The sequence below is a fragment of the Marmota flaviventris genome, chromosome 2, assembly GCF_047511675.1.
Source record: "Marmota flaviventris isolate mMarFla1 chromosome 2, mMarFla1.hap1, whole genome shotgun sequence".
Classification (NCBI taxonomy): Eukaryota; Metazoa; Chordata; class Mammalia; order Rodentia; family Sciuridae; genus Marmota; species Marmota flaviventris.
Genome location: NC_092499.1, coordinates 58,205,904 through 58,232,837, shown reverse-complemented (window position 1 = coordinate 58,232,837; position 26,934 = coordinate 58,205,904). Strand labels below are relative to the sequence as shown.

The following is a 26,934-nucleotide window of genomic DNA, read 5'->3' as shown; positions in this document are numbered from 1 at the left end:
TTATGAAAGCATACTATTCCCTTGATCAGTAACTTTAAACTTTTCACTCTTGCCTCAGAATGGAGTCCATACCTGATTCTCCATATTTCTACAATGTAATTCCCATCTTATGTTTGTTCTAAAGAAATTGAAATAAATCTTTGATCTATCCCAGCTGTTAGTCTTTGCTTTGTTTTTCTGTGCTTTAAACATCTTTAGCCAAAACAGCCTTTTGCTTTTTAGAACTACTTACATAATTTTGATAGTTATATTTGGAATGCATGTTTTCAATTTCTATTCATTTTTTCCTATTTCATAGCAGAGTGAGGCCTGTTATTATAATTGTGTTTCCCATATAAAACCTCCTGTTCTTCTACACATTTACCAGTTGTCTCTTCAATCTTTGAGTCAAGGTCAGTGTTTCCTAGAGGAGCTGGTCTGTGAATCTATGCAAGACATATGATAGGAAAAATGTTTTTATCAAGAGAAAGACTTCTTCAGAAAAATCATCAGTTGAACTTAGTACCCTGTGATGTTGGTTTATATTTTGCTGCTATCTCCTTATCTCATCACAGTTTTGAAGGAATGCTAAACCTCAGACCACACATTAAAACAGCACAGCAATGGATGATTGACCTTAAGAATAGCTGCTGGAATGGGTAGTCATATTTCGAATGTATTTTGATTGTTTCTTTTAGTTTGGCCCTTGTTCTTATTAAGCAAATAAAGAGAGGACCGAGTTAGCTGAGGGTTTCAATTAGAACCATGTTAAAAGAACCTTTCCCCAAAAATGGCAGAGAACCTGGGATAAAATACCATCTTACATGAATATGCATCATATTACTTTTATTTAAAAAATATACATTTTACATTGAGATGATTGCTAAACCTGTGTTTCCAGGAATTCCTTAGCATTAAACTTTAGAATATAAAACATAAATTATTTCAAAGTGACCACCTCCTGTTTCAAATGTAGATAATTATGTAATTCATTTTGAATAGAACATCTGGTATAAACATATGATCCTATTTTTTCTTGTCCTAATATTAGAAAAAACACAAATAATTTTTCATTGGATACATTATATTAGTCTATTTATTTATGCCTATATTTTAAGAGTGATATAATAGAATTTACTTTTTCTATGTTGGTTTTTATAAACTTTACACTTTATTCTTCTTTGGTATATTTTAAAAAATCAGTTTGTTTTCTTATTGTGGGTTTTAAGAATCCTTTCCATATTTTGGATAAAAGTTCTTTATGGCATGTCTTGGCAAATATTTTTCCCCACTTTTCAGTCTGACTTTTAATTTTCTTTACAGTGTATTTGCAAAGCTGAACATTTCAATTTTGATAAGTACAAATTTTCAGTTGTTTCATGGATCCTGCCTTTACTGTTTTAGATAAAAGCTAGCACCAACCCCTAGGACATGTGGTTTTTCTCCCAGTTATTTTCTAGGGGTTGTGTAGCTTTGGATTTTGAAATCATATGGTCTAAATGTAGAATTAAAATCTGTCACATGGAATACATATGGAATGCTTGAGAATTTAACATCTCATATTTAGTTTCTTTTATTTGTAAACATAAATAAATAAAAGGAAATAATGGTAATATTTTAAAGTTGTAGAAAGGACTAAGTAAAGTAATAAGTATGTTAAATATGCTACCACATTAATGAAAGTGAAATAAACCCTAAAACCTTCCTGTCTCAACTTTTTCTTCTATATCCATTCAACCAGATCCTACAAACTTCTCAATATATTCTTCCAAATACTCCTTTTTCATATGTTCTATACAGAATAATTTGGGATTAATTTAAAACTTCATTAGGGATTGTCTTCTTTCAGACACCAAATATATGGTGTTCTGTACATCAATTATTTGATTCTCTAACTGGATTTATTAAAAAATCCATTTTAATTCTCACAGTAACTACCTGGAATCAGCACAGATTTCACAAGCTAAAGGTCTCAGTCACAAAATAACCCTTGCTTTAGATGGCAGTCACAAATCTCAGCTTACCACTGTAACTTACTAGTGATAAATTTAAAGGTCCTCTGGACCATCCCTAACTTTGTATTGATAATTTCTAGAACACCTGAAAAAACTAAAGAAAACATTTCGTTATGTGTATTGGTTAATTATAATGAACTAAATTTGCCAAGCATGGTGGCACATGCCTGTAATCCCAGCAGCTCTGGAGGCTTAGGCCAGAGCATCTCAAGTTCAAAGCCCGCCTTAGCAACAGCAAGGCACTAAGCAACTCAATGAGAACCTTTCTCTAAATAAAAGACAAAATAGGACTGGGGCTGTGGCTCAGTGGTCTAGTGCCCCTGGGTTCAATCCCTGATACCAAAAATAAAGAAAGAAAGAAAAAATGAAATTCAGTGACAGCCAAATGGGAGAGATGCATAAGGCAAGGTATGGGGGAGGAGGGTAGATTTTCCATGTCCTTTTGGGTTGTACCTCCCTCACAGCTCCTGTATGTGCTCATGAAAAGATAAATTGTCATATATTAAGTGCATACTATTTTTGTTGGACAATGAAATAATTTAAGCTATTGACTTAATACTCTTAACTCCTGGATTTTCTCTTGTAAATATTGGATTTGTTAATTATCAAGAACATAGTATTCCTTGTCCCTTTAAAGCCAGAAAACAGCAGATGACAAGTGTCTGGGGGTGGTTTTTTGAGAAGAAATTACTTGAGAAGCCTGTGGCACATACCTTTAATCCTAGCAACTAGGGAGGTTGAGTCAGGAGGATTGTGATTTCAAAGCCAGCCTCAGGGACTTAGTCAGGCCCTATGCAATTTATCAAAACCCCATCGCAAAACAAAACATAACAAGTGATGGGGATGTGTCTGTCTCAGTGGCAAAACACCCTGGGTGCAATCCCAAGTACAGTACCAAAAAAAAAAAAAAAAAAACTTAAGAAGAAAGGACTCTAATAAGGGCAGGCTTAGTGTTGTCCCTTCTACTGGGTAAGTAATTAGAACTGTACTTTAACTGGTATCCTCCATATAGGTGGGCAGTCTTCACTTTTAACTCTTAAGTGACAGGACTGAAGACAGTCCAATGCATGTTTTGTTTGTTTGTTTGTTTTTAGTAAACAAGTATCATTTAAAAAAAATTAATTTTTTTGTAGTTGTGAATGGACAGAATGCCTTTATTTGTTTATTTTATGTGGTGCTGAGGATCAAACCCAGTGCTTCACACATGCTAGGCAAGAGTTCTGCCACTGAGCTATAGCCCCAACTCCCAATGCATGTTTAAGGTCTGTCTTCTTACAGGTGCTTAAAGACTTAAAACTAATTTAATATTACTTTTTAAGGTTTTTCTTGTTTAGGTATTTTTTATTATATTTTAAATCAAAACTATATTATTTTGCTTATGATTCTGGGTCTTATCTGAAATGAGCAATTGTTTTCAAGAAAGAAGGGCAAAAGCTTATTGATATGTAATGCCAAAAGAACACATGAACTGATCTCTGATCCACCTATTAAGAAAAAACACTGACATATTTGTCCCAATAATTTACTGTTTTTATGAATTATTCTTTCCAAATAAATTAGACATCTGTATATGTATTCAAACATTACAAGAACCCCCGACCCCATTCAGAACATTTGCCAGATATCCTGAACATATAAGAAAATAAAATGTTAAGTTTAGAATTAATTTTGAGCACTTGTTACTTAATGGCTTTATTGCAATTGAAGTCCTTAATAACTTTAAAAGTTCACACTTTTACCTCCAGACACCTAATATTCTGCATGTCCATATACATTTAAACAGGGGTAATACATAAATGCATTCACAGGGAGTACTTTGCTACATAAACTATAATTTGAATGTGGTTAGAAATCCATTAACAGTATTTTTTCTTTAACCTAGCAGTTTTTTTTATAATTATTTTTTGCGTCCCTCAAAGCATGATTTCCATTTTTTTTACTTATACAAATTGTTGAATTCTAAATGGTACTGTGAATAGTCCAAACTATTTTAATTGACAACTTTAAATAACCAATAGGGCAAGATTTTCAAAGCCCTCTTTGAGGGGAATGGCTAAATTATGAAACATAGTAAAGCATAAGTAGTTGTTTGGGTTTTTTTTTAAATATACAAGTATCATTTAAAAAATTTATATAGCATGTGCTGTACATAGTAAAGCATAAATTGTTATTAAGAGTACACATTCTGGAATCATATTGCCTTGTTTCAACCTTACTTTGCAAAGTTTTAGATGTGTGACTTTGTTTAACCTCTCTGTTTTTCAGTCTCTTCTATAAAACTGTGCCACTTAAAAGAGATGATCTATGTGAATGTCTTAACAAATGCCTTGCATTCTGTAAACATTCATTATCAACAAATGCAATTCAATTTGAATCATTATTCTTCAGGTTATGCATAGTGAAACCTGACTTTCGAAACAGAAATTTTTAATAAAAATGAATATATTCCATAAAGTGTATTTTAAGAATCATTTAATTGAATAAAATCCTAACACCTATTTATTTAAGTATTCCTACTCTTAAGCATTTTATGTTGAAGTGGCTTTTTGGATAATATTTTTATTTATTTAATTTTCTTAATATAAAATATTTCATAATAAACTATACTGAATAATTTATACCATGTGAAAAATGGATTCTATGAGAATAGTGAACTCTAATATCTTTTAGTATCTGGAGCTTTCTTTCATCATAATCCAAAGTGTTCACATTATATATTTAATCATGACTGCAAAGGTTGGTCCTTTTCACTAGGTATTTCAAAGAATGAAATGTTGAGCTCATTAATAGCCAGCACGCTAAAAGTGAACCTTACATCAGGAGAAATTTTCCATAGGCAGACTTGATTGGACTCTAATGAGTGCACTCTGTTTCACATCCTCTAGCCTTTTGAGGTTAGCAAAATCTCGAAATCCAAGTAGTTTGTACAGCCTTTTAAATAGAATAAATGATTACTTTAATTTAGGCATGCTTTCCAACTCAGACTCTATTAGTTGTTTTGCAAACACACTATATTTGAAGAATTTTAACTCAATGTTATTGGACATCCGTATGGCCATAAATAATTGAATAGGCTGTCTTCTAGGTGTAGACAAATGACACATTCACTAGATAGTGTCTAAAAAATCATTGTTTGAAATAATCTAATATGTCAAATACATTCAAAGAATTCTCACAGATTATCATTAATTGAAAAAGTAAACATATATTTTAGGATATATCCCTGTAAAACTAATTATGCCGCCACTTAAAAAATTCAGAAGAAAGATAAGCAGTTACAAACACTTTTAGTTTTGCTACAAATACAAATATAACTTGAGAGCACATGTGATTGACTTAAGTTATCTGCATTTAACTCTATCATTACTAATTTTCACTTCACCTTAGCATTTCATTGCAATGGCCATACCTTTCCTCTTGTAATCACTCAAAATTTCCTACCTCTGAAATATAAAATTCCAACAAAATCCTGTTCATTGATGGAAACTTTCTGGCTTCCAGACTACCAGATTCTAAATGTGATTGCTTTTCCAGTTTTCGAGTTTTCCCAGTGATTCAGTCTGTGAAATCTGAGTCTATGACTCACCCCATTAGTTTCCTTCTGAATTCTTTCTTTCCAGAACCTGCTTGGCTGTGCTTCTCAATGTCTTGTCACCTTGTCCTTTTACCTCACTATACTGGATCTCCACCCATAATATCAAAGTACTGATTTTTTGATGTATAAAAGATACGTTTCAATTAGTTCTTGGTGTATAACAAAAATTTCCAATTCTAGAAGCTTAAAAACACATTTTTAAAAAAATCTGATTCTCTGATTTCTAGTCAGTCAAGCATTTGAACAGTTTGCCTGGGCTGCTCTTTTCTTCAAGTAACCTTGGTATTAGCTGGATCACTCGGTGGAATTTAGTGGGTGACTAGTCTGGTCTGAAAGACCAAAATGGTTTCACACATCTGGAATGATAGTGGGGACAGCTGGAAGGCTAAGCTTAACCTTGCTCTTTTCTTCTCTATCTAATCTCAGGTCTACTTCTCATGGTCTCTACAATAGAATAGTTGTGTTTATGAACGTGGGTCAGGCTTTCTTGAGTGGGTGTTTCAAAAGCTAAGAAGTGGAACTAACAGTCTCTACTGTTCTGAGATCAGAAATTGGTACAGGCTCAATTCTGCCATATTCTGGTTAATGAATTTACAGACCCCATCCAGATTTAATGAAGTGGACATATACCTCACTTCACCATAGGAGCAACTTTGGAGATATTCTGGATATCTTTACTCCTTTATATCATTAATGCATTCATTTACTCAATCAGTAATGGTTTGCATCAACTATAATACCAGATACCCTGATGGATTTTTGCGATGAAGCAATGAATGAAGATATTTAGTTGTTTCTTAGAGGAGATTACAAAAACAAGACAGGAAAACTGGAAATTATATTCAGGAATATGTACGGTGATTTTTAACATATAAATGTAAGGGAGATAGTTTATTAACTCTTCATTAGAGATGGGCTTTCTGAAGAGGTAAAATCAAGGAAACGAGAATGAGCCAACCATTGAAAGAGCAAAGGAAAGAACATCTCAGGCAGAATAAAGAAAGCCAAATGTCTAGAGTCTTGTTGAAAGGCCTTGTTTTGTAGTATAGGAAGAAAACCCATGTGTCTGGAACATAATGATCAACATGATGATGGTTGAGAATAAGAGCCAGAATTTATAAGTCCTTCTACACCTGATTAACAAGCAAGGGTGAGTCAATAGAGTGTTTTGAGAAAGAAAATATTATGAGAAGATTTCTCTTTCAAAAGGCCATTTGCCTACTGTTTTAGTTAGCTTCTTCGATGGCTGACTAAGACTTGACTAGTAGTAACAATTTTAGAGGAGGAAAATTTTATTTGAAGGTTTATGGTTCCAGAGATCTTAGTCCATAGACAGCTGGCTCCATTGCTCAGGGTAGAACATCATTGTGAAGAGAAGAGGCTTACATGATGTTCAGGGAGCAGAGAGCAAGATTCCACTGGTCAAATACAAAATACGTAACACAAAGGCACAGTTCCAATGCCCACCTCCTTCAGCCACAGCCTCGCTGGTTTCACTCAATTAATCCCTGTCAGAAAACTAATCCACTGATTGGGTTAAGGCTCTTACAATCCAATCATTTCACTTCTGAATTTTCTTGCATTGTCTCACACATGAGTTTTACAGAAACATCTAATTCCTAAACCATAACACCTACTCTAAGATTAAGAAGAGGCTAAAGAGAAACATGTTGGCCTTTTAGCAGGAGCTATGTGTGATGGCACACACCTGTCATTCCAGTTATTCAAATGGTGAGGCAGGAGGATTTCGGAAGCTGAGGAGTTCCAACCCAGCCTAGACAACATAGAGAGACCCTATCTCAAAAAGAGAACAAAAACAATAACAAGAAAAACAGTAGGGTTTGCAGAATATCCATAGTAGTCTATGTGATAGACAGTGGTAGAAGTAGTAGAGAAGGAGAGAAATACCTGATCTTTTCATGTATTTGAAAGATAGACTCAATAGAAATAATTGTTTTCTAATTGTAGTGTTCTTGAATAATAGTTATTACTTATCTCTAGTGTCCATCCTCATATGCCCCAAACTTACATAGCAATATTATATATGCTTCACAGAAAATGCTTTCAATACAGTTAGTTTTGGTATCCAGCTTGTCAAAAATGTACATGTTAGATATATTGGTTCTTAATTTGTTTCTTGCTAAATCTGATATTTTAGATCACTGCATATTCTTTGAAACACATAGCTTCTTTAATTTTTATAACATGCATTTCTGGATCCCCATTTCTCTCTGATTATTTATATTTATTCTCCATTAGTAGCTTTTATTTTACTGTTACTGTATAAGCGATTATATTCAATAGCATATCCAAATTTGATATTTGGTTTTATGCTCTCAGTAAAACTCTTACTTGCAGTAAGCCTTTTCTTATGATCCATATTTCTACTTGCCTAAGATGTGTTTCTGAGCATATAAAAAATAAGACAGTCTACAAAGTCTTTCCAGGAGAAACAAATGAGAATACTGGGAAAAAATTTTGTAAATATTATTAAAATCTTTATAATGCTTATTTAAAAAAAAACTTGTTAAATTTAAGTGAAAACAGTACAGTGATGCTACTTTGACCCTAATGAATCTTCAATTCAATTTTGCAGACCTGGAAATTTTTAGATTCTATTTTTATGACATCTGTGGGCACAAATCCAACCTCAGGGTATTGACTGTGGGAGGGTCCTACTGGTAATCCCTTTTCCCAAGCAGCTGGAATTCAAAGGTGGCATCTACATGACAAGATTAAAGCTTAAGTAAACACAGTCTACACATTTCCACTCTCAAGGGAGTAAAAGAAACTTGCAAGTTTGATGTAAGGAAGTTGACAATAATATGGAAATTAATACTTGAAATTATGGTTACTAGCTGGCACTTGGGTGCATTTTTAACTCAAATTCATGTCATATGAATGTATAAAAAAGCCTCGAGCCAGGAATTTAGATTATTGTGATCCTAGGCAGCAATGCTAATAGTTACCTATGGATGCAAATCTTCATTGGATGAAGAAGAAACATTCATTTTCAGCATCAAAGTTGAAGGACAATCAACAACAAAGAGTAAAAATTAACCAAGAACTCACAGAAGCAATGAACTTTGAGAGAAAACCAGCAGGAAAACACTCTCAAACTTCATTTGTCATTATCACATTGTATAAAACAAAACAACTACTTTGTTTAATGACATAAAAGTTAAGCTTAACTATATTTATAGAGAATGAGGATATTCATTCTCTGTAGAAAAGAGGTATAACAGGTGTACAAAAGAACTATGCAGAAAATTTATAAGTTAAATCTATGTTATTGGAATTAAAAACACAATGAATGAGGTAAGCAGATTAAACAGAGTTGTAGAAAGAATTAATGAACTGCTGGACATGCTGGTGTATACCTTTCATTCCAACAACTCAGAAGGCTGAGGCATGAGGAACAAAAGTCAGAAGGCAACCTCAGCAAGTTAGTGAGACCCTGTCTCAGAACAAAAAAATATATATAAAGGACTAAGGATTTAGTTCAGTTGTAAAGTGTCCTTTGGTTCAAACCTCAGTACAAAAAAAATCTGTGCAGAAAAATTTATTAATAATTTAGTACAGAGCAAACAAAAAAATGAAAAACTTGGAAGAGAGGTTAAAAAGTATGGAAGATAAAAAGGATCAAGTAAGGTTTTAAAGAAGGCAGCAAGCAGACTAGTTGTTTGAAGAGCTAATGATGAGAATTTTCTACAGTTTCTTCAAAGAAAGACACCATTTTAAATAAATAAATTTAAGAAGCCCAATACATCTCAAACCTATAAGTAAAAAGAAAATTGTGCCTAAAATTATTTTATGGAAGCTGTGGAATATCAATGGCAAAGATATTTTGAAGGTTACTTGAAGAGAAAACTATTTTCACTTCATAATGTAAGAATTTGGGCTGACCCCTCCACAGAAATAAGGCCAACTGAAAATAGATCATATTATTGATGTGCTTAAAGAAAATAACTGCTGACCTATGACACTACATGCCTGGGGAAATATTTTAATAATACAATTAAATATATATTTTATAATATATATAATATATTTTAGAAATCAAGATTGAGAGTTCACTAAAGATATGATAGAGATTTCTAAATGATTACTTCAGAAATAAGTAAAGTGACCACAGATGGAATGTCGATAATGAAAGAAGAAATGAAAAGCAAATAAGCTAGCATATGACTACATAAATTTAAACATTTCAGGTAGAAAAATGATAATGTATAATAGGAATTTTAAAAAGCAGAAGAGAATCAAAATCCTTGACCCCATAACTTATGTCAGGATGAGAGTCAAAGGAACAAAGTAACCTCAGATTGTTTTGTCCATAAATGTGGTAAGAATATCAACTGAAGTTTTTTAGAAAACCTGTATATGCATTTTGCAATTTTTAGAACAATCGACATAATAGAAACAGTAGATAAAATTCTCAAATAGTAGTAATGAATTTAGGGATAATAATCTAATCCACTGATCTAAAAGAAGGCAATGAAAAATTAACATCAGAAAAAAATAGAAAACAAAAAATAAGAAGGTGCATTTGTATCCAGCTATGTCCACTATTATAGTAAATGTAAATGCTAAGTGCTGTGGGTAAAAATAAAATGATTGTCAAACTCTCTTGAAATAATAACACAAGCACATGCTGTTCAAAAGAGATGCTTGTAATATATAGGGATACTGAGGGCATACTAATAAAACATGGAAGAATATAATATGAAAATACTAATTAAATAAGTGCCTGGGTAACATTAGGCAAAATAGACTTTTAAAAAAATAAAGAATAAAGATTGGTTTATAGTGATGAAATCTTCATTTCATGCAATTTTTAATTTGCATGTCCTTAATAGCACAACCTAGAAATAGATAAAGCAGCAAAGAGATGGAACTACAAGAAGAAATTTTAAAATAACTAAAACCTTTTAGGAGATTTTAACACTTTCATCTATGTTAATCCAACTAGAATCAGTAGGCAAAAATGAACACCTATGTAGAGGATCTGGATAACTTGCTTATCAGATTTGATCCCCCAAATCCTAGTCACATTCCAAAACTGATGCTGTTTCTTTTTTGGAATCATACTGGGGAAAAAAAATCTAGTATATATTTACCTATAGCAAATGTCAACAAATTTGGAGGATTGAAAACAATGTACTTTTTTCTTTCTGACCAAATTCAGTTAAGTAAAAAAATCAAAAGCAAAAAGATAATCAAATATGACCAGAATGTTTAAAAATGATGCAGCTCTTTGCTTACTGGGTTTTCCTACTGTGTGGCTCATATGTACAGAGTCAAGATGTTCACCATACCCCAAATTGCCTGTCCTTTTCCCCACTCTTTGTTGGAAAGCATTATATACTCACAGCATTGTCTACCTCCTTGCCTAAGGTACCATTTATTGTCCCACTGACTTCACCTTAGTTCAGGCTTTCACCAATGGTGGTATTTTCTGTGTAACTTCTCATCCCTCTGTGGTTTATGTTTTTCCTATCTGTTACAGCATTTTTCCTAAAATAGAAATAACAGTAACAACAATAATATGGTTAAAATCTGGAAGGTCCCCTTAAAAGATGGTGTGTTCAGTAAATCAGTAGTGTTCAAAGGTGAATAATCACATTATAAATTATGTAATCCCATCAGTAAATTAATTTGATGGATTAATAATTTGAATAAACTACTGGGTGAAAACCAAAGTCAGGTGGCATGTAGCTAGAGGAAATAGGTCATTGGGGATATGGCCTTGGACTATATCTGTCCCTTTCCTCCCCTTCTCTTTCTGTCTCCCTCTTTCCCCCACACCCACTCCCTCTCTCTCTCTCCCTCCCCTTTCCCTTTTTCTCTCTCTCTCCCCTTCACCATTACTCTCTGTTCCCTTTATCCTCTGCCATGCCCTTCCACCATGATGTTTTTGCCTTAAAGTCTGCCAATCATGGACTGAATACTGTGAAACTGTGAGCAAAAATAAATCTTTTCTTCTTAAATGGCTTATGTCAGGTATTTTGATTATAGTGATGAAAAGCTAACACAAACATCAATAATAATAATTTTATCGTGTATATCTTTTATTGATTTTTTTTTTAGTTTCACCAATACAAACAGGATAAAACTCAAAACTCCATAGCATGACACTCAAGATCCTTAGACTCTCTGCCTCTCCTTGTTTATTTCCTTCCAAGCCCTCATGGTCTTTTGTGCATCTACAATGCTACTCCACTTGCATTTTTCTGAAATTCCCTCCCTTCCCCCTACCTACTCAAGCACCTACTGCTCTATCAGGAAAGCCCTCTCTTACTGAGTACCTATCTGACTATGTCCTGTGTATATGGAAGACACAGCTTGAATATCCCCTTTCTTAAAATTTCTTACTTAGTCAGTCCTCACGATAAAATTCACTTCTTCATTACTTTCTACCTGGAATTTTTTCATAATTAAATTGTGTATGTTTTTTAAATGTATGCCTTCTGTGTTGTCACGAAGTATGTGAAGGCAGGAGTTTTTTGTTTGTTTTTGTTTTTTCTTGCACATTTTTTGAAAAATTCTTAGCACTTTTTGAAAAAAGTCTTAAAGAAAAAAAAATTGAGAGAATGGATAATATTGAAACAAATAAGGCATATTAAAATCATCTACTGAAAGTAGTAAAAAAGATAAGTCCAAGATTGAAAATTAGAAGTGATGCCAATATTACTTAAAACAAATAAAAAAAAACAGATGAAATAACATGTAAAGAAGATTATATTAGGCACTCATAATGTTGTAGTCTTAAAACCTTTTAGAATTTTGAAGTAAGGCCCATTGAATACAGTTGTACAGATTGTATACAACATAACTCACAGGACAGGCATGTACATCTAATTAAGGAGGGAATTTTGAGCCAAGCATGGTGGTGCATCCCTGTAATCCCAGGGACTGAGGAGACTGAGGCAGGAGGATCATGAGTTCAAAGCCAGCCTCAGCAAAAGTGAGGCACCAAGCAACTCAGTGAGACCCTCTAAATAAAATATAAAATAGGGCTGGGGATGTGACTCAGTGGTGGAATGCCCCTGAGTTTAATGCCTGGTACCAAAAAAAAAAAAAAGAGGAAATTATGTTGTGAAATGTACCCCTTAGTGATTGTAGAGAGTTTCATAGAATGAGAGAATCACATCATTACAACTCAGGAAATAAGTTTAATTTATTATGATAATTGAGATTTTTAAGACAAGGGCTATTTTTTTATACTTTAAATAATAAAAGAAGTGTATTTTGTATACTTTAAATGGATGCAATTTAAATATTAGAAATATTAGCATCAAAAAAAAAAAACAGGTACCTAATGTAGCAAATTTTAATTACTTGAAAAAACAAATCACAACTACACCAGCTAAATGAGCCTTGCAATGGGCTGAAAACCATCTCCACTTGTGGTATGATTTTCAAAGTTTGCTTAAGATTTACATATGAATATTATGACTTATACATAATATCATAACAAATGATTTAGAAAATAAATGTATATAATTGTGTTGCCTACTTTATTAAATAATAAGTATCCAGAAGCCCATGGACTATGCCTCACAGAGGAATAATTAGAATTCACAAATGCTTATAATAGTTTAAAGCCACAGCTTTATTCTGCATTTCATATCAAGAACAACATTTGGCGGCTGGCAGTATAAATAGTCATGACAATTTTTTTTTCTGGAAAACAGAAAGAAAAAAATAAATAACTCTGCTTGTTTCACCTGCAAATGCTTTTGTAAAGCAATGAGGCTTATTCACTGCCCATACTCAGCAAATCACATTTCCCAGCCCTAGCCAAATTTCCTGGGCCTAAATATGGTCTCCACCCACCTCTTATCCTCCTTCTTTGTAGACTATATTCTTAAGAATAGCTTATCATAATAAGAATAGCCAATATGAATGGCTTATTGCAAGACTCATCTATTTTAATATATCTTTTCTACAGATCCCCCTGCTGTGGAACCAGCATTTCTGGAAATCCGGCAAGGACAGGACCGAAGTGTCACCATGAGCTGCAGGGTACTGAGAGCCTATCCAATCCGGGTGCTGACCTATGAGTGGCGCTTGGGCAATAAGTTATTAAGGACGGGTCAGTTTGACTCTCAGGAATACACAGAATACCCAGTGAAGAGTCTTTCCAATGAAAACTATGGGGTTTATAACTGTAGCATCATAAATGAAGCTGGAGCCGGGAGATGCAGCTTTCTTGTTACAGGTAGGATTCTAAAGGTTTGGCTTTTTTATATTTTTTGTATTCTTAGAATGAGATCTTAGGTCCATATCATTGTAAGAATGAAAACATTGCATAATGAGCAGTTTTACCAGGAAAAGTGTATTTCTTTAGTTAGAGCTTCTGTTAGTTTATTTTCAAGGCAAGTCTATCATAGTAGTTAAAATTGTACCTGTGCCAATAAGATTGCATAGAAATTTATTGTAATTCAGATGAAGTGAGTAATGAGATTGATTACTTTTAGTATATTAGTAATAAAGTGGCAAATTTTGTAACTAGCATTATTTAGCTCAGATTGCAAAATGTAAACAGAAATCTGCTCTGATTTTCTTAATAGCAGGATCATTTTGTTTTGTTTCTTATTTATTTATTTATTATCTTTCAATGTAGAATGACTCTCCATTTTATCCTTGACTTACCAAATTTCCACAAATATGGTAGAAAAAAGGGAAAATACTGTCTGGTATACAATAAATTAGGAAGAAGTGCAGATAATTTTGATGTCATTATCTTCTTAGTATTTCCTCTGTATTGTCTTCCATACTTTAAAAAACTATTTTCATAAGCTATATACTAAAGTGAATGTTATTTTTGAGGCAGGATTTGAGCACATATTAAAAGAAATACTCATTTCATTGTTATTTTGTCCCAGGTAGCATTAGTTGTAATAGTGTATATTAGGAACAAAAGAAACTGGACATTAAAATGTTTAAAATATTCCAGACATAAAAAAAATATTCACTAATCATATGAATTCTTTGTTATTACTTACGAGAGAACTCTGTGAATATAATTTTCCTTGAGCCAGTTTTGCCTCCTGAAATGAAATATTAGAGAGGTAAAGTGTGCCTGACTTACCAAAGAGCATGACTATATTGTGAGCTGCATCTTGCCACCTCTTGGTTTCACAAAGCTTTTCATTAGGTTTATTTCACTCCAAGGTTTTCCTATTCTGATTCTTAAAATAGACTACTAATGCAAAGCCAAAAGATCCTAGGACACTGCTGTTTATCAGATGATCAAACTTCCAATTTAGAAATATTTACAAGGGAAAAGAATGTAGTTTGTTACTCAGTGGGTATTTTAAATGCCTCCTTTACTTTCAATCTTTCTTTATGCATTATTTTCCATACCAATAAGAATTTTTCAAAGGTGGTTATTTTTTTCACAAATAGAGCATCATCTTGCTTTCATTCATGAATCCTCTAGAACAAAAATACTCTTTGAAATTAATTACATCCTTTCTTCAACTTTTTGGCCTTAAGCAATTCATAATTCTCTATGATGACATTATATCCCAACTTTTGGCTAGAAGGTTTAGATCCATGCTGTTCTTCAAGATTTTTATTTGTTCTATTTTATGTAATTCAAATTCTAATTTTGAACTAGAAGACAAACTGAGACCAGAAGAAACACTAAGCTTCATTGTTCCTCTCCAAATCTATGAGACGCCACAAGTAGATTTGATAACTATGGAATGGAATAAATCCATTCTGTATTGCCTCATGGAGAGAGAAGGAGAACCATGCATTAACTTGTTTCAAGTATGCACTTTCAATCTTTAGGTCAACTTTATTGTTTCAAGGTCTCCACATAAATGAAATATTGTTTTAAAAAATAGAAAAGGAGGCAATTGAATCCCAAATACAATATAATCCAGGAAAATATATACAGGAAGAGAAGTTTTCTTAGAATCTGGTTTTTGGAGTATCTAGAAGGAACTTTGAAAGACTATTTATTTCCTCTACCAAAATATATCAGAAGTAATATTCCTTATGAATTTCCACAATTCAAAACTCTTTGAAACTAACGGTTATTAGAGAATAGAAAATATTCAAAGATGCAGATATTCTTTATCCACAAAATAGATCTCTAAAGATAATTTCTTTACTTCTTAAAAACTAAATAATGAAGAAAAATTTAAAAGTTTATTTTTACACTTACTTTATCAATATCATTTCTTCACTTGCCATATATGTTTTATAGTATTCAAAAGCAGATTTGATCTCAGTGCACTCCAGAATGTACAGAACTGAACTATAAGGCACTAACATCTGTACTTATTTTAGTTTCCAGGAAAGCTGAAACATTTATTCCCATTTTTCTCTTATTTATCATGTGTGTGTGATGTGTCAGTGTAGGGGGTGAGAAAGTGGGATTGTGCTTACTGAGGCATTAGAGGGCAAGTGAAAATATTTTCCTGCTAGGCAAAATAAGATGGTAGGCCAAGATATTTGGGTAATATGAAAGTAAAAGCAAATAACCAGCCTAGTTTTTAGAGAATATTTTCTACAGTTCTACAAAATATTGTGTTTTGCATTTTATATGATAATATTATAACAATTTTGTATGGTTTGTTTTAAGTAAGCTTTGTGTGTTATGGTAGGAACCCAGAGACCATTCCCCTATTCCTCTGTGGAAATCTTTACAAATTCTAAAGAGTAATGTGACATATTAATTTATTGAATTAACCTATGAACATTCAAACACTTATCCAAATATGCTTATGTATCATACAAATAAACATTTGTATTTTAATAGGTAGATCTTTACCATTACAGCAGATTTCAATTGCAGCATGAACTTCACTTTATGACATGTTCAAAATAGCCAAATATTCACCTTTTGAAAAAAAAAAATCTAAAATGCTCTCAAAGACCTAAGTTTATTCTTATGTGGCATGGTTTTCATTCTATGTAATACGGTAATACATAGCTTGATCCAGAAAAAATAAAGCAAAACAAAACTCAGTAGTCTGAAGCGACTACAGGAAGGAAGGCTGGACAAAAGATTTATTGATTGAATGGAAGAAAACTGTCTGAAAAAAACAACTTTTTACAACTCAACATAGATGTAGGCCATGATTGTTCATGTTTCCTGAAGACCTAATTGGAACAAGCTTATAGATGCAGGAGGGAAAGCCAGTGAGGGAAAATGACCTGGGAGATTTCATTGACCACCTCCATCAGTACTGGGTTGGTTTAAGCTATCCATTAGCAAAGACCCCCAGCGATGCCATGGAGTTGAAACAGTGCAGACAAAAAATTTCAAGAAATTGATTATCTGTAAAACCAAATGAGAGAGGATCTAAGAACAGATTCTATTAACATTATCAGAAATTAAGATGAAGATAAACTTTTATTCTTTTTCAACATAAAGGACTAGGATATTTGTAACAAAATACCACATTGATTCATAAGGTTTTTAATTATGTCTTGAATTGTTCTAATCAATATTCTTAAATATTTAGCAATTGAGAAATCAGTTCTAAATTATTCCAATTATGCTTCCACTAACCATTCTTTCTCTATATTTCTTCCCTTTAACATGCTGCTTCTGATAATGTTTCTGTTAGAATTTTTATGTGACATTGGATAAACAAGTTAGACAAAAAAATGCATGATGTTAAACAGAATTTTTCTTTTATGGTTTTTGATGAGTTAAATAAAACTTAGAAACTATCCTGTGACAATATTAGCATTGCTTTTTATTACACTAGGTTATAAGTCAAAGAAAATAAGTACAAAACAAAATTGCAATCAGAGTTTCCTATTTAGCCCAGAAACTAAAAGTGAAGTGCCCTTCTAACTTCCAGATGGTAAATGCATAGAGTTCAATTAAATTTAAATTAAAATATTTAAGAATGATGTCCTTTCCAACAGTGACTATATATCCTATAATATTTTACTGTATAACCACAAATTATATTAAGTATAAAACTAACACTCTTTAGAGGTACCTACTAGATGTGAAGTACAATATTGGAAACCTGTAATAGAACAATAAACATTCTTTCAAAAACATCACCAGTTTTTTTATTTGCAAAATATCTTGCAATTATTATTTCATTTTAATTTCTATTGCTCTTTTTAGGTCTTCTCTATGGTCTTCTGAGATATAAATTTGTATCTGATCTTTGAACTTGCAAACTCATTCTCTTTTAGTCCACTTTCCATATTTTGGGATGTATTCTGGACAACCTCTTACCCTTAAGTGAGAAACAGTCATGCTCAGCAGGCCAATAGGATGAATGCAAATTTTTCAATGTTTTCAATCCATTCATTAATATCCTAATGAAAATATAACTCTTCAGCTCTCCCTTTTACTAGTTAATCCAAACTCAATTCAAATTAGGTTTCCTGCTCTCTACCAAATAATTACATATCTTTGAACTCTGTGCCTTTGTTCACACGGTATTTTACTCTGAAATATGGTCCTTTGGGAATTCCTCTTTTAGAGTTATGGTGACCTTTGTGTATGATTTTACCAGGGTTATGTTGCTCTTTAGTCAGGTGATCAGATGCAGGTTGTGATAACATTATTTTATGATTCACAAATTAATTATATGTCAATATTTGCAGAGCATCTGAAAGTATCAATAAGTTCCAAGTAATCATAATTTAAATATGACAAAATCATTTCACTCAGGTTAAGGTCCCAATGTATCATTTCTGAGACTACTATAATGACTGTATTCCACATAATCTGCAAGCATTAGGGCTCTTCTATCTCATAGCCCTAATGGCTACTGAAATTCTAACCATTACTTCCACAATGCAGGCAGAGTAAAGTCATATTCATGCTTTTTTGGGGAATGCTTCCCAATAATTTCAGACATAATTTAGGCATATTGCTTTATCTGAAATAAGGATGGGTATAGATTTTATTATAAAAAGATTAAATCAGACTTTATCTCATCTATATTTTAAGTTCATTTTAATTGAAAACATTGCAATGAAGACAAATTAAGATCATCAAGGAAATTCCTGGATCTGTAGTTTTATCTCTGTACCCATTGTATCACTACTGATATTTAAACCTCCTTTTCAGGAGCCATGAACATTTAGTCAGAATAATTTTGAAAGATAAGAAAAGAAATTTAATCATGGACTCTTAAAAAGATTTTATTGATAACCACAATGAAACGGAGGATACAATATTGCTTACTAATTTCTGCATAATAAATTAATATGAATTTAACCTCTTAAAACAACAAAATTTATCATCTTGTAGTTCTGTGTGTCAGGAATCCAATAGTGACTTAGCTGGATTCTCTGTTCTAAGTCTTACAAGACTAGTCAACCTGTTGTCTGGAGTATGCTCTTATCCAGAGGGAATGGGGAAGAAATCACTTCCAAATTTAGAGTATTAAAATAATTAGGTTCCTTGTGGTTGTACAATAGAAAATAAACTCAAGTAGAAAATGCATAATAATTCCTAATGAATCTTAACGTATAGCAGTCTATACTGTATAATGTGATTCCACATATATCCTTCTCATTTCAACAAACCCTGATACATTTGCAGAACAGATGGGATTGCCCTCCCTTGGTAGGTTAAGCAAGGCTCAGAAAACCAAGATTAAAATAATTCAAGATCTTTTTGACACAACTCAGTGATTATTTTATGAGTGGTGCTAAATAAATTATTGGATAAGTAAGACAGATGAAACATAGGTGAACCTATACAGAATTATAAAAAATAGTGATAAAAATCTAAATATTAATCAAAGAAGTTAGGCATGTCACTTAGAAAAATGTACTAAAACATATACTTTTATTATATATCTAAGTTTATATGATATTTTAGACAAATTTTATTTTCTTTCCAGTAAGCATGTCATGAGTAATCAATATAACACATATAAACGAAAACCCCAATTTAATTTTGTAATATTGTCGCAGCAATTTTATGGCTTTTTAAATTTTCTGTGTCACTCATTTTCTTTGTTATAAAATTATGTAACTTCTCCAGTGAAAAATTCAAAGCAATGTGGTTATCAAGATCTATTACTGTACTCTTTTAAAAGCAAAGCATTACAATATCAAAAAATAATGTAGAATTGAAACATTTATATTTTATTAACTTCAGATGGTTTAAAATATTGACAAATTAAGAAAATCATTGATTCATCTGATATGCTAATTTCTGAATAACATTTCAATGGGAAGTAGTAAACCAGAGAGAGTTTATGTGTCAGTTCTTTTGTAAGAGTTAAAAGATATGGTAAATATGCAAATTAACTCAGATTAGCAAAATTAAAGTAGATTTAAAAGAGTTAAATATAAAATTTGGTAATATGGCCAAAGGCAGAGGGAAGGTAACAAAACTGATGATTGGATTCAGGATAAAATTGGCTTAGGATGACTCAGGAAGAAAAAGAGTTAAAAATCCAGGTGCATCCAGAAATATAACACAAGTCAGAAAAATTGGGATGGCCTCTGCTATGTATTGACTCACATCCTCAACCAAATTCATATGTTGAAGCCCTTATTCCCTATGTGTTGATATTGGGAGAGGGGCCCTTCAATCAGGGTTAAATGAGGTCATGAGGGTAGGCCCCTGGGTTGATAGGATTAGTACCTAAATAAGAAGAGACACTTGATTTCTCACTCTTCTCAACCATGTGACAACACAGTGGGGAAGTGGCTGCCTGCAAGTCAATAAGAGAGCCCTCACCAAAACCAACCAACCTGCAAAATGTGACAAAATAAATTTCTGTTGTTTAAGCTACCTAGTATATCATATTTTCTTATGGAAACCTGAGTTAACTACCATAGCCTATAGCAGTTGTAAGAGAAATGTCATATCAGAAATCATAGAATCATATTAAAACATGGAGCATAGAAGTGAATTATCTTGGTTCTGATGGAACTCTTCTGGATAATTTATTGTGTTTGTGGTTTCTATCCCTTGGCCATTGCCGAAGGATAGTTGTCCCTTAGGTGAAAGCTATAGATGGCTTCTAACAGTTCAGCCTTATACAAGCCATTTAATTTGTGACCTTGGTTAATTTAGCTATAGAATTGGAAATGAGAAGTCTGCTTCACAAGATTCACATAATTTTAAGAGTATCAGTTAAGCTAATCAATGTGAAATGATTTAAATGGAAAACATTATGATTATAGAAAGGTAAGAAAAGAGGATTTCCATATTTACCCATAGAGAAGTTTCTTTCTATTTCAGTAACACAACACACAAAAATATACTACCGAAAAATGTTGGAGATTGGCTAGGGGATGACTGATCTCAGAGAAATAGTCGGTACTCAATACACACTTGAGCTCTGATTGGGAGAGAGAAGTGTGATGAGATTATTAGACTGATACAAAAGAACAAAATAAGCTATTCTAGGGATAGTCTGAGAGAGGACTTTGTATTAAACGTGATTTTTTTTCCTTCTGCATATTACTCTGGGTAAGTGATTGTATATCTCTACGATGGAGCAGGAAGGATCTACTCTAACTTGAAATATTAGTCAGGGAAATTGAGAGAGAATAGAGCCTGGCTAGAGAACACAGTGTACCACAATAAGGGCAGTCAAGGTGGTTGGGTCCTGGAGTTCCTTCTCTTCCTCTTTCCCTATCCCAACACATACTCTTTCAAGCTGACCATTCCTGAGAGAAATGCTACCCTAGGATAACAGCAGTAACTGAAGCTGGGGTATTAGAAATTTTGAATACTGGATGGAGAAAACTTTTGAAGGGCATAGGTGAAACCAGAATTTTTCCACTTCTACTGGTAGTTGGAGTCTGCCTAAGTTACAGTCCTCTGGAACTGAGAAAGCCTGTGGTAAGGTATTAACAGCTAATCAAGGCAAGAGATGCTTGCTGACATCTGATCTGAGGGGCTAAGCTGGCAAAGCCCTTTCATTCCAGTACCATTGATTGACAGGATTGTATCTCTTCATGATGGGCTATGCCCTCCAGCATTGTAACAGAGCCAGAAGCTCACTGCCAGTTTATTTTTTCTGGGTTCTTATCTCCCAAACTTGAAGAATTAAATCCATAGACAACTGAAGAGTGAGTGCAGAAGAGTAGAATTTATTCTTGTGGGGAAAATAAAGAGATAGAGCTCTTATAGGCCAAGAGAAGACCCAACATGGGTTGACACTTGAGCATGCTAGAGATTTATATAGCACTAGGGTCAACACTATTGGTCCATATTTATGCTAATAAGGGTTTGGGAAAGTATGGTTACACATCCAGGCTTGCCACACCTCCTGCCCACACTACTGTGGCCCATGCTTTCCCACCCTGTTCTAGTCCCTGGGTGTATCTCCCTACCACCCCCTGTAGTTACTGGATAAGAACTTAGCTTCAGAGGTATAAGAAGATAGAGAATGATGAAACTGATACTGCAACTAATACCTCTCATTCTGAAGCACCCTTTCCCTTTACCTGGAGGAAATTAAGCAAGAGCCTAGGACATCCTCATTCTTGCAGGCAGTGCCACCCAAGGCAGATGGAGTTTTCCTAGGATTAAGACACAAAATTCAGAACAAAACTATTATGAGAGAAAGAAGATGAATGGTATTATCTATTTCAAATTGGATAGGGGGAATAAGAAACAGAATAATATTTTTAAATACATAACATTCATCCTCGAGGAAAGCAAGGAAGATACAAAAATATGACACAGCAAAAACAGCAATGAAGACAAACCATTTAGTGATAATAAGCTTAAAAATATAATTGATGAAATTAATAATTAATTTGCTAGATGAAATTTACAGAATAAATGTAGCCCAGGAGTGTGGAAGATCTGGCTGAGGAAACCTCCCAGCAGAGAACATAAAGAGGAAGTGACTTTAAGGACATGGAAGATGAAAGCAGCAGGATACATATCTGCTGAATAGGATTCCCAGAAGGAGGAGATCAAATAGGGAAATAAAATGAAATGAAGACAAAATAATTTTTTTTAACTTGAAAAAAAAAATAAAAAGAGCTAGACCTTTGTGAAAGGGCTCACATGGTAGCAACAATACATTAGGAAGAAAAAAACGTTTTGTGCTTTAATGATTTTTAATGAGATTTAAGAACATCAATGACAAAAATAATTTCATAAAGTTTCTATAGAGATAAAGATGATTATTTATATAGGATTTGGAATTATATTCACATCAGACTTCTGACAACTTGATAAACAAGAAGATAATGAAGTACCATCTTCAAAATATTAAAAGAAATGTATTTTAAAAAGGCAGAAAATTTCTCCAAATTTATGAAACACTTGAACCCCCAAGCATATCATGGTACAGAAAACAAGAAAATTACAAAGAAAATCAGATGAAGGTATACATAAATTTTATTGCAGGAAAGACCAAAGAGAAGATCAAACCCTGAAAGCAACCAGAATAACAATGATATTCTGATGTTATGCATAACAATTATCTTCTCATTAAGAATAATGCAAGACAGAAGGCAAAGGAAAAACATCATTAAATTTTTAAATGTCTTTTGAAAAGACCATCAATTTTATAATCCAGTAATTCTGTATCCAGTGAAAATATACTTGAAAAATTAGAGTTACATAAATATATTTTCATGAAAAATTAAAGCTAAAGAATTGGTAGTTCATAAAACTGTACCATTAAAATACATTATGACAAATGATAATTGTATAGTGAAGGCAAATGTTGTCAAAGAAAACATGAATATATAAAAACAAATGCAGACAAGATAGAGTAAATAAATGGGAAAAGATAAAGAAAGATATTTCTTTTTTCTTGTGATTTCCCTAATAACATTTGTATAAACAGTGCTCACAGCCTGAGGTCTGTCAACTGTGTTTATGAATAAAGGTTAGTTGGAACAAGATTTCCACACTATTTATATAGGGCCTATGTAGCACAGCAGCCCAGGAGACTTGAAGCAAAGCAATCCTTTGATTCAAGCCTAAAATCTTTAATATCTGTCCCTTTAAGAAAAATGTTTTTTTTTTAATAACATATTAGTTAGAGTTCATACATATTTATAAATCAAGTCTATGACAATAGTTCAAGTAACGAGATTAATTTGAATTGTGCTGTTAACATTTGTGAAGTGGCAAGTGAGAAGTGAATGAGGACCTTAGAGAGGTGTGAAATGCGATATATGAAGAGGTACAATATTGACTCTAAATAGAAGGGATATGTTAAAATTGCCTAGTTTAAGCTACACAAAAACTTCTTAGACATTTCTTTTAAAGCGGTTCATCAAAGCAGCTTAACTATAATTGAATTTATTCAAAATACCAATTCAAAATACCACAGGGAAAAAGCAAGACATAAACAAAATGCTGAAAGGACCAAGAAAACAAAAAGCAAAATGGTAGACTCTGATTTAGCTTTGTTGCAGATTTTGTTAATTGTAAATGAACCTAACATTCCAGTTAGCAGTCATAAAGTGTAGGACTTGATTTTTTTTTAAAGCAAGCTATCTATAAGATACCTCCTGCTGTTCACCATAAATACACTTCAAATACAAAAAGACTGAAAGGAAAAGGATGTGGGAGTACATAACATGCAAACAAGCAGATAAGAAAGTAGCTATAACTATCTGATTATCAGAAAAAGTAGATTTCATGATATTGAGAGCCATATTTAATAATAAGACAAGAATTTACAAAGAAGACATAATGGTTCTAAATATGTGCACACCTAGTAATAAAGCTTCAAAATTCATGTAAAAAGAACTACCAGGAGTAATAAACTTTCTTAATTTTAGTTGAACATTTTAATACCTATCTATCAATAATTGGAAGAATTATATAGACAAAAATCACAGAAGTTTTAGAAGATATTAACTATTATGAAGCAAATTATATTTATTTACTATACTCAACGTTATATATAACTATACATTATTTCAAGTCCATATGGAATGCTCTTCAGGGTGGATAATATGCTGATTGAATACTTTCCTTCTAGGTTTAGGAGCAAGACAAAAGTGTTCAGTCTCACCAGTCACAGATGTTATTCTGGAGGTCCTTATTCTGCAAAAACACAAGAAAAATGTTTCAGATGCATTGGTAAAGAGGAGTAAAACACTATTTACAGATCATATGGTTGTTTTGGTAAAAAAGCCTAAGGAATTTATAAGAAAACCTATTTAATTTAGCAATAATGTAGTGTAAAATCAGTATGAAAAAAATAGTCATATTTCTAAATTCTGTTGTTCCTCCACATCTGCAGGGGAGTGGTTCTAAGGTTCCTACAGGTACCAAAATCTGCAGATGCTCAAGTCCTTTATATAACCTATGCACATCTTCCTTTATATTCAAAATAATCTCTAGATTTTTATATTACTGAATACAATGTAAATAGCTGCTATACTGTGCTATTTATGTAATAATAACCAAAACAAAGTCTGTACATATTCAAAACAGCTGCAATTTTTTTCCAAATATTTTCCAGTGATGGGTAGTTAAATCCATGAATATACAGGGCCAACTGTGATATCTACAAATATTTGAAACTTAAATGTAAAAAAATTCTAAAGATCCCACATGTGAATAAATTTAATAAAATATATGTTCACTGAGGAATATTTACTAAGAAATAAAAATTATTGCTAAGTAAAATAAAATAAGACCCAAATGAGCGGAGAAATATCACATGCTCATGGATTGGAAGAGTCAATATTGTTTTGATATTTATTCTATCCAAATTGATTTATAGATTCAATGTAACCCTAAACATACATCATGTGTTTTGGTTTGTTTTTGTAGAAAGTGAAATGTTTATTCTAGATTTTATGTGGAAAACTATGACTCAACTCTAGTTAGACCTATGTAGGAAAAAAAAATGAACCAAGTTGTACTGCCTGACTTCAAGGCTTACCATAAAACCATAGTAATTCAAACACTGTGGGGTATTTGTGTGTGTGTGTGTGTGTGTGTGTGTGTGTGTGTGTGTGTGTAAAGAAAGACAGATCAATGGGACAGAATACAGAACGCAGAAATAGACCTCTATGGATGCACATATCATTCATATATGATCAAATGAGATTTTTTTTTCAAAGTCTCCAGTACCATATATTGGAGAAAAGAGAGTTGTCTGAATAAATTGTGCTGGAACAACTGAAAATCTACAAGGAAAAAATACATTTAAAATAATTCCTCATATTACCTGGGAGTACATAATTGATGATAGATATACATATAAGATGATAAATTATAACATTCTAGAACAAAACACAAGACAAAATTCATACAAATTTGGAAAAGACAAAAATGTCTTAGAAAGCAAATAAAAGCACCACTCATAAAAATATTAGATTTCATTAAAACCCCAGTCTTTTTTCTGTTCCTGCAAAAACATCATTAAGAAATGAAAAGACAAGACATAGACTGCAAGAAAATATTTGGGGGCTGGGGTTGTGGCTCAGTGGTAGAGTGCTTGTCTAGCATGTGTGAGGCACTGGGTTGGATCTTCATAAAGGTATTGTGTTCATCTACAACTAAAAAAAAAGCAAAGAAATATTTGAACTACCTTTATTTGTCAAAGGACTTATATATCTAAGGACCGAGATGAGGCTCAGTAGTAGAGCACTTGCCTAGCATCTGCAAGAGCTTGGGTTCCACCCCAAGCACTCCAAACCAAACAACAAAAAAGGACTTCCATCAAGAGTATAAAAATAATTCTTATAACTAAATAAGAGAAACAATCCAATTTAAAATTGGAAAAGATTAGAATATATATTTCACAGAACAGAAAATAATTGACCCATAATCTTTTTTTTTCTTTTTTTTTTATTGGTTGTTCAAAACATTATAAAGCTCTTGACATATCATATTTCATACATTAGATTCAAGTTGGTTATGAACTCCCAATTTTACCCCAAATACAGATTGCAGAATCACATCGGTTACACATCCAAATTTTTACATAATGCCCTATTAGTAACTGTTGTATTCTGCTACCTTTCCTATCCTCTACTATCCCCCCTCCCTCCCCTCCCATCTTCTCTCTCTACCCCATCCACTGTAATTCATTTCTCTCCTTGTTTATTTTCCCATTCCCCTCACAATCTCTTATATGTAATTTTGTATAACAATGAGGGTCTCCCTCCATTACCATGCAATTTCCCTTTTCTCTCCCTTTCCCTCCCACCTCATGTATCTGTTTAATGTTAATCTTTTCTTCCTGCTCTTCCTCCCTGCTCTGTTCTTAGTTGCTCTCATTATATCAAAGAAGACATTTGGTATTTGTTTTTTAGGGATTGGCTAGCTTCACTAAGCATAATCTGCTCTAGTGCCATCCATTTCCCTGCAAATTCTATGATTTTGTCATTTTTTAGTGCTGCGTAATACTCCATGGTGTATAAATGTCACATTTTTTTTATCCA

At 32.7% G+C, this 26,934-nt stretch overlaps 1 protein-coding gene across 1 annotated transcript in view; it reads left to right on the top strand.

The window, feature by feature from the left end:
• Mdga2 (MAM domain containing glycosylphosphatidylinositol anchor 2) overlaps window positions 1-26,934 on the top strand; it is a 759,648-nt gene that overhangs the window by 631,814 nt on the left and 100,900 nt on the right. The window contains exon 9 of the mRNA XM_027929596.2: window positions 13,541-13,810. Within this exon, the coding sequence (XP_027785397.1) occupies window positions 13,541-13,810 (270 nt within the window). The remainder of the gene's footprint in view (window positions 1-13,540; window positions 13,811-26,934) is intronic.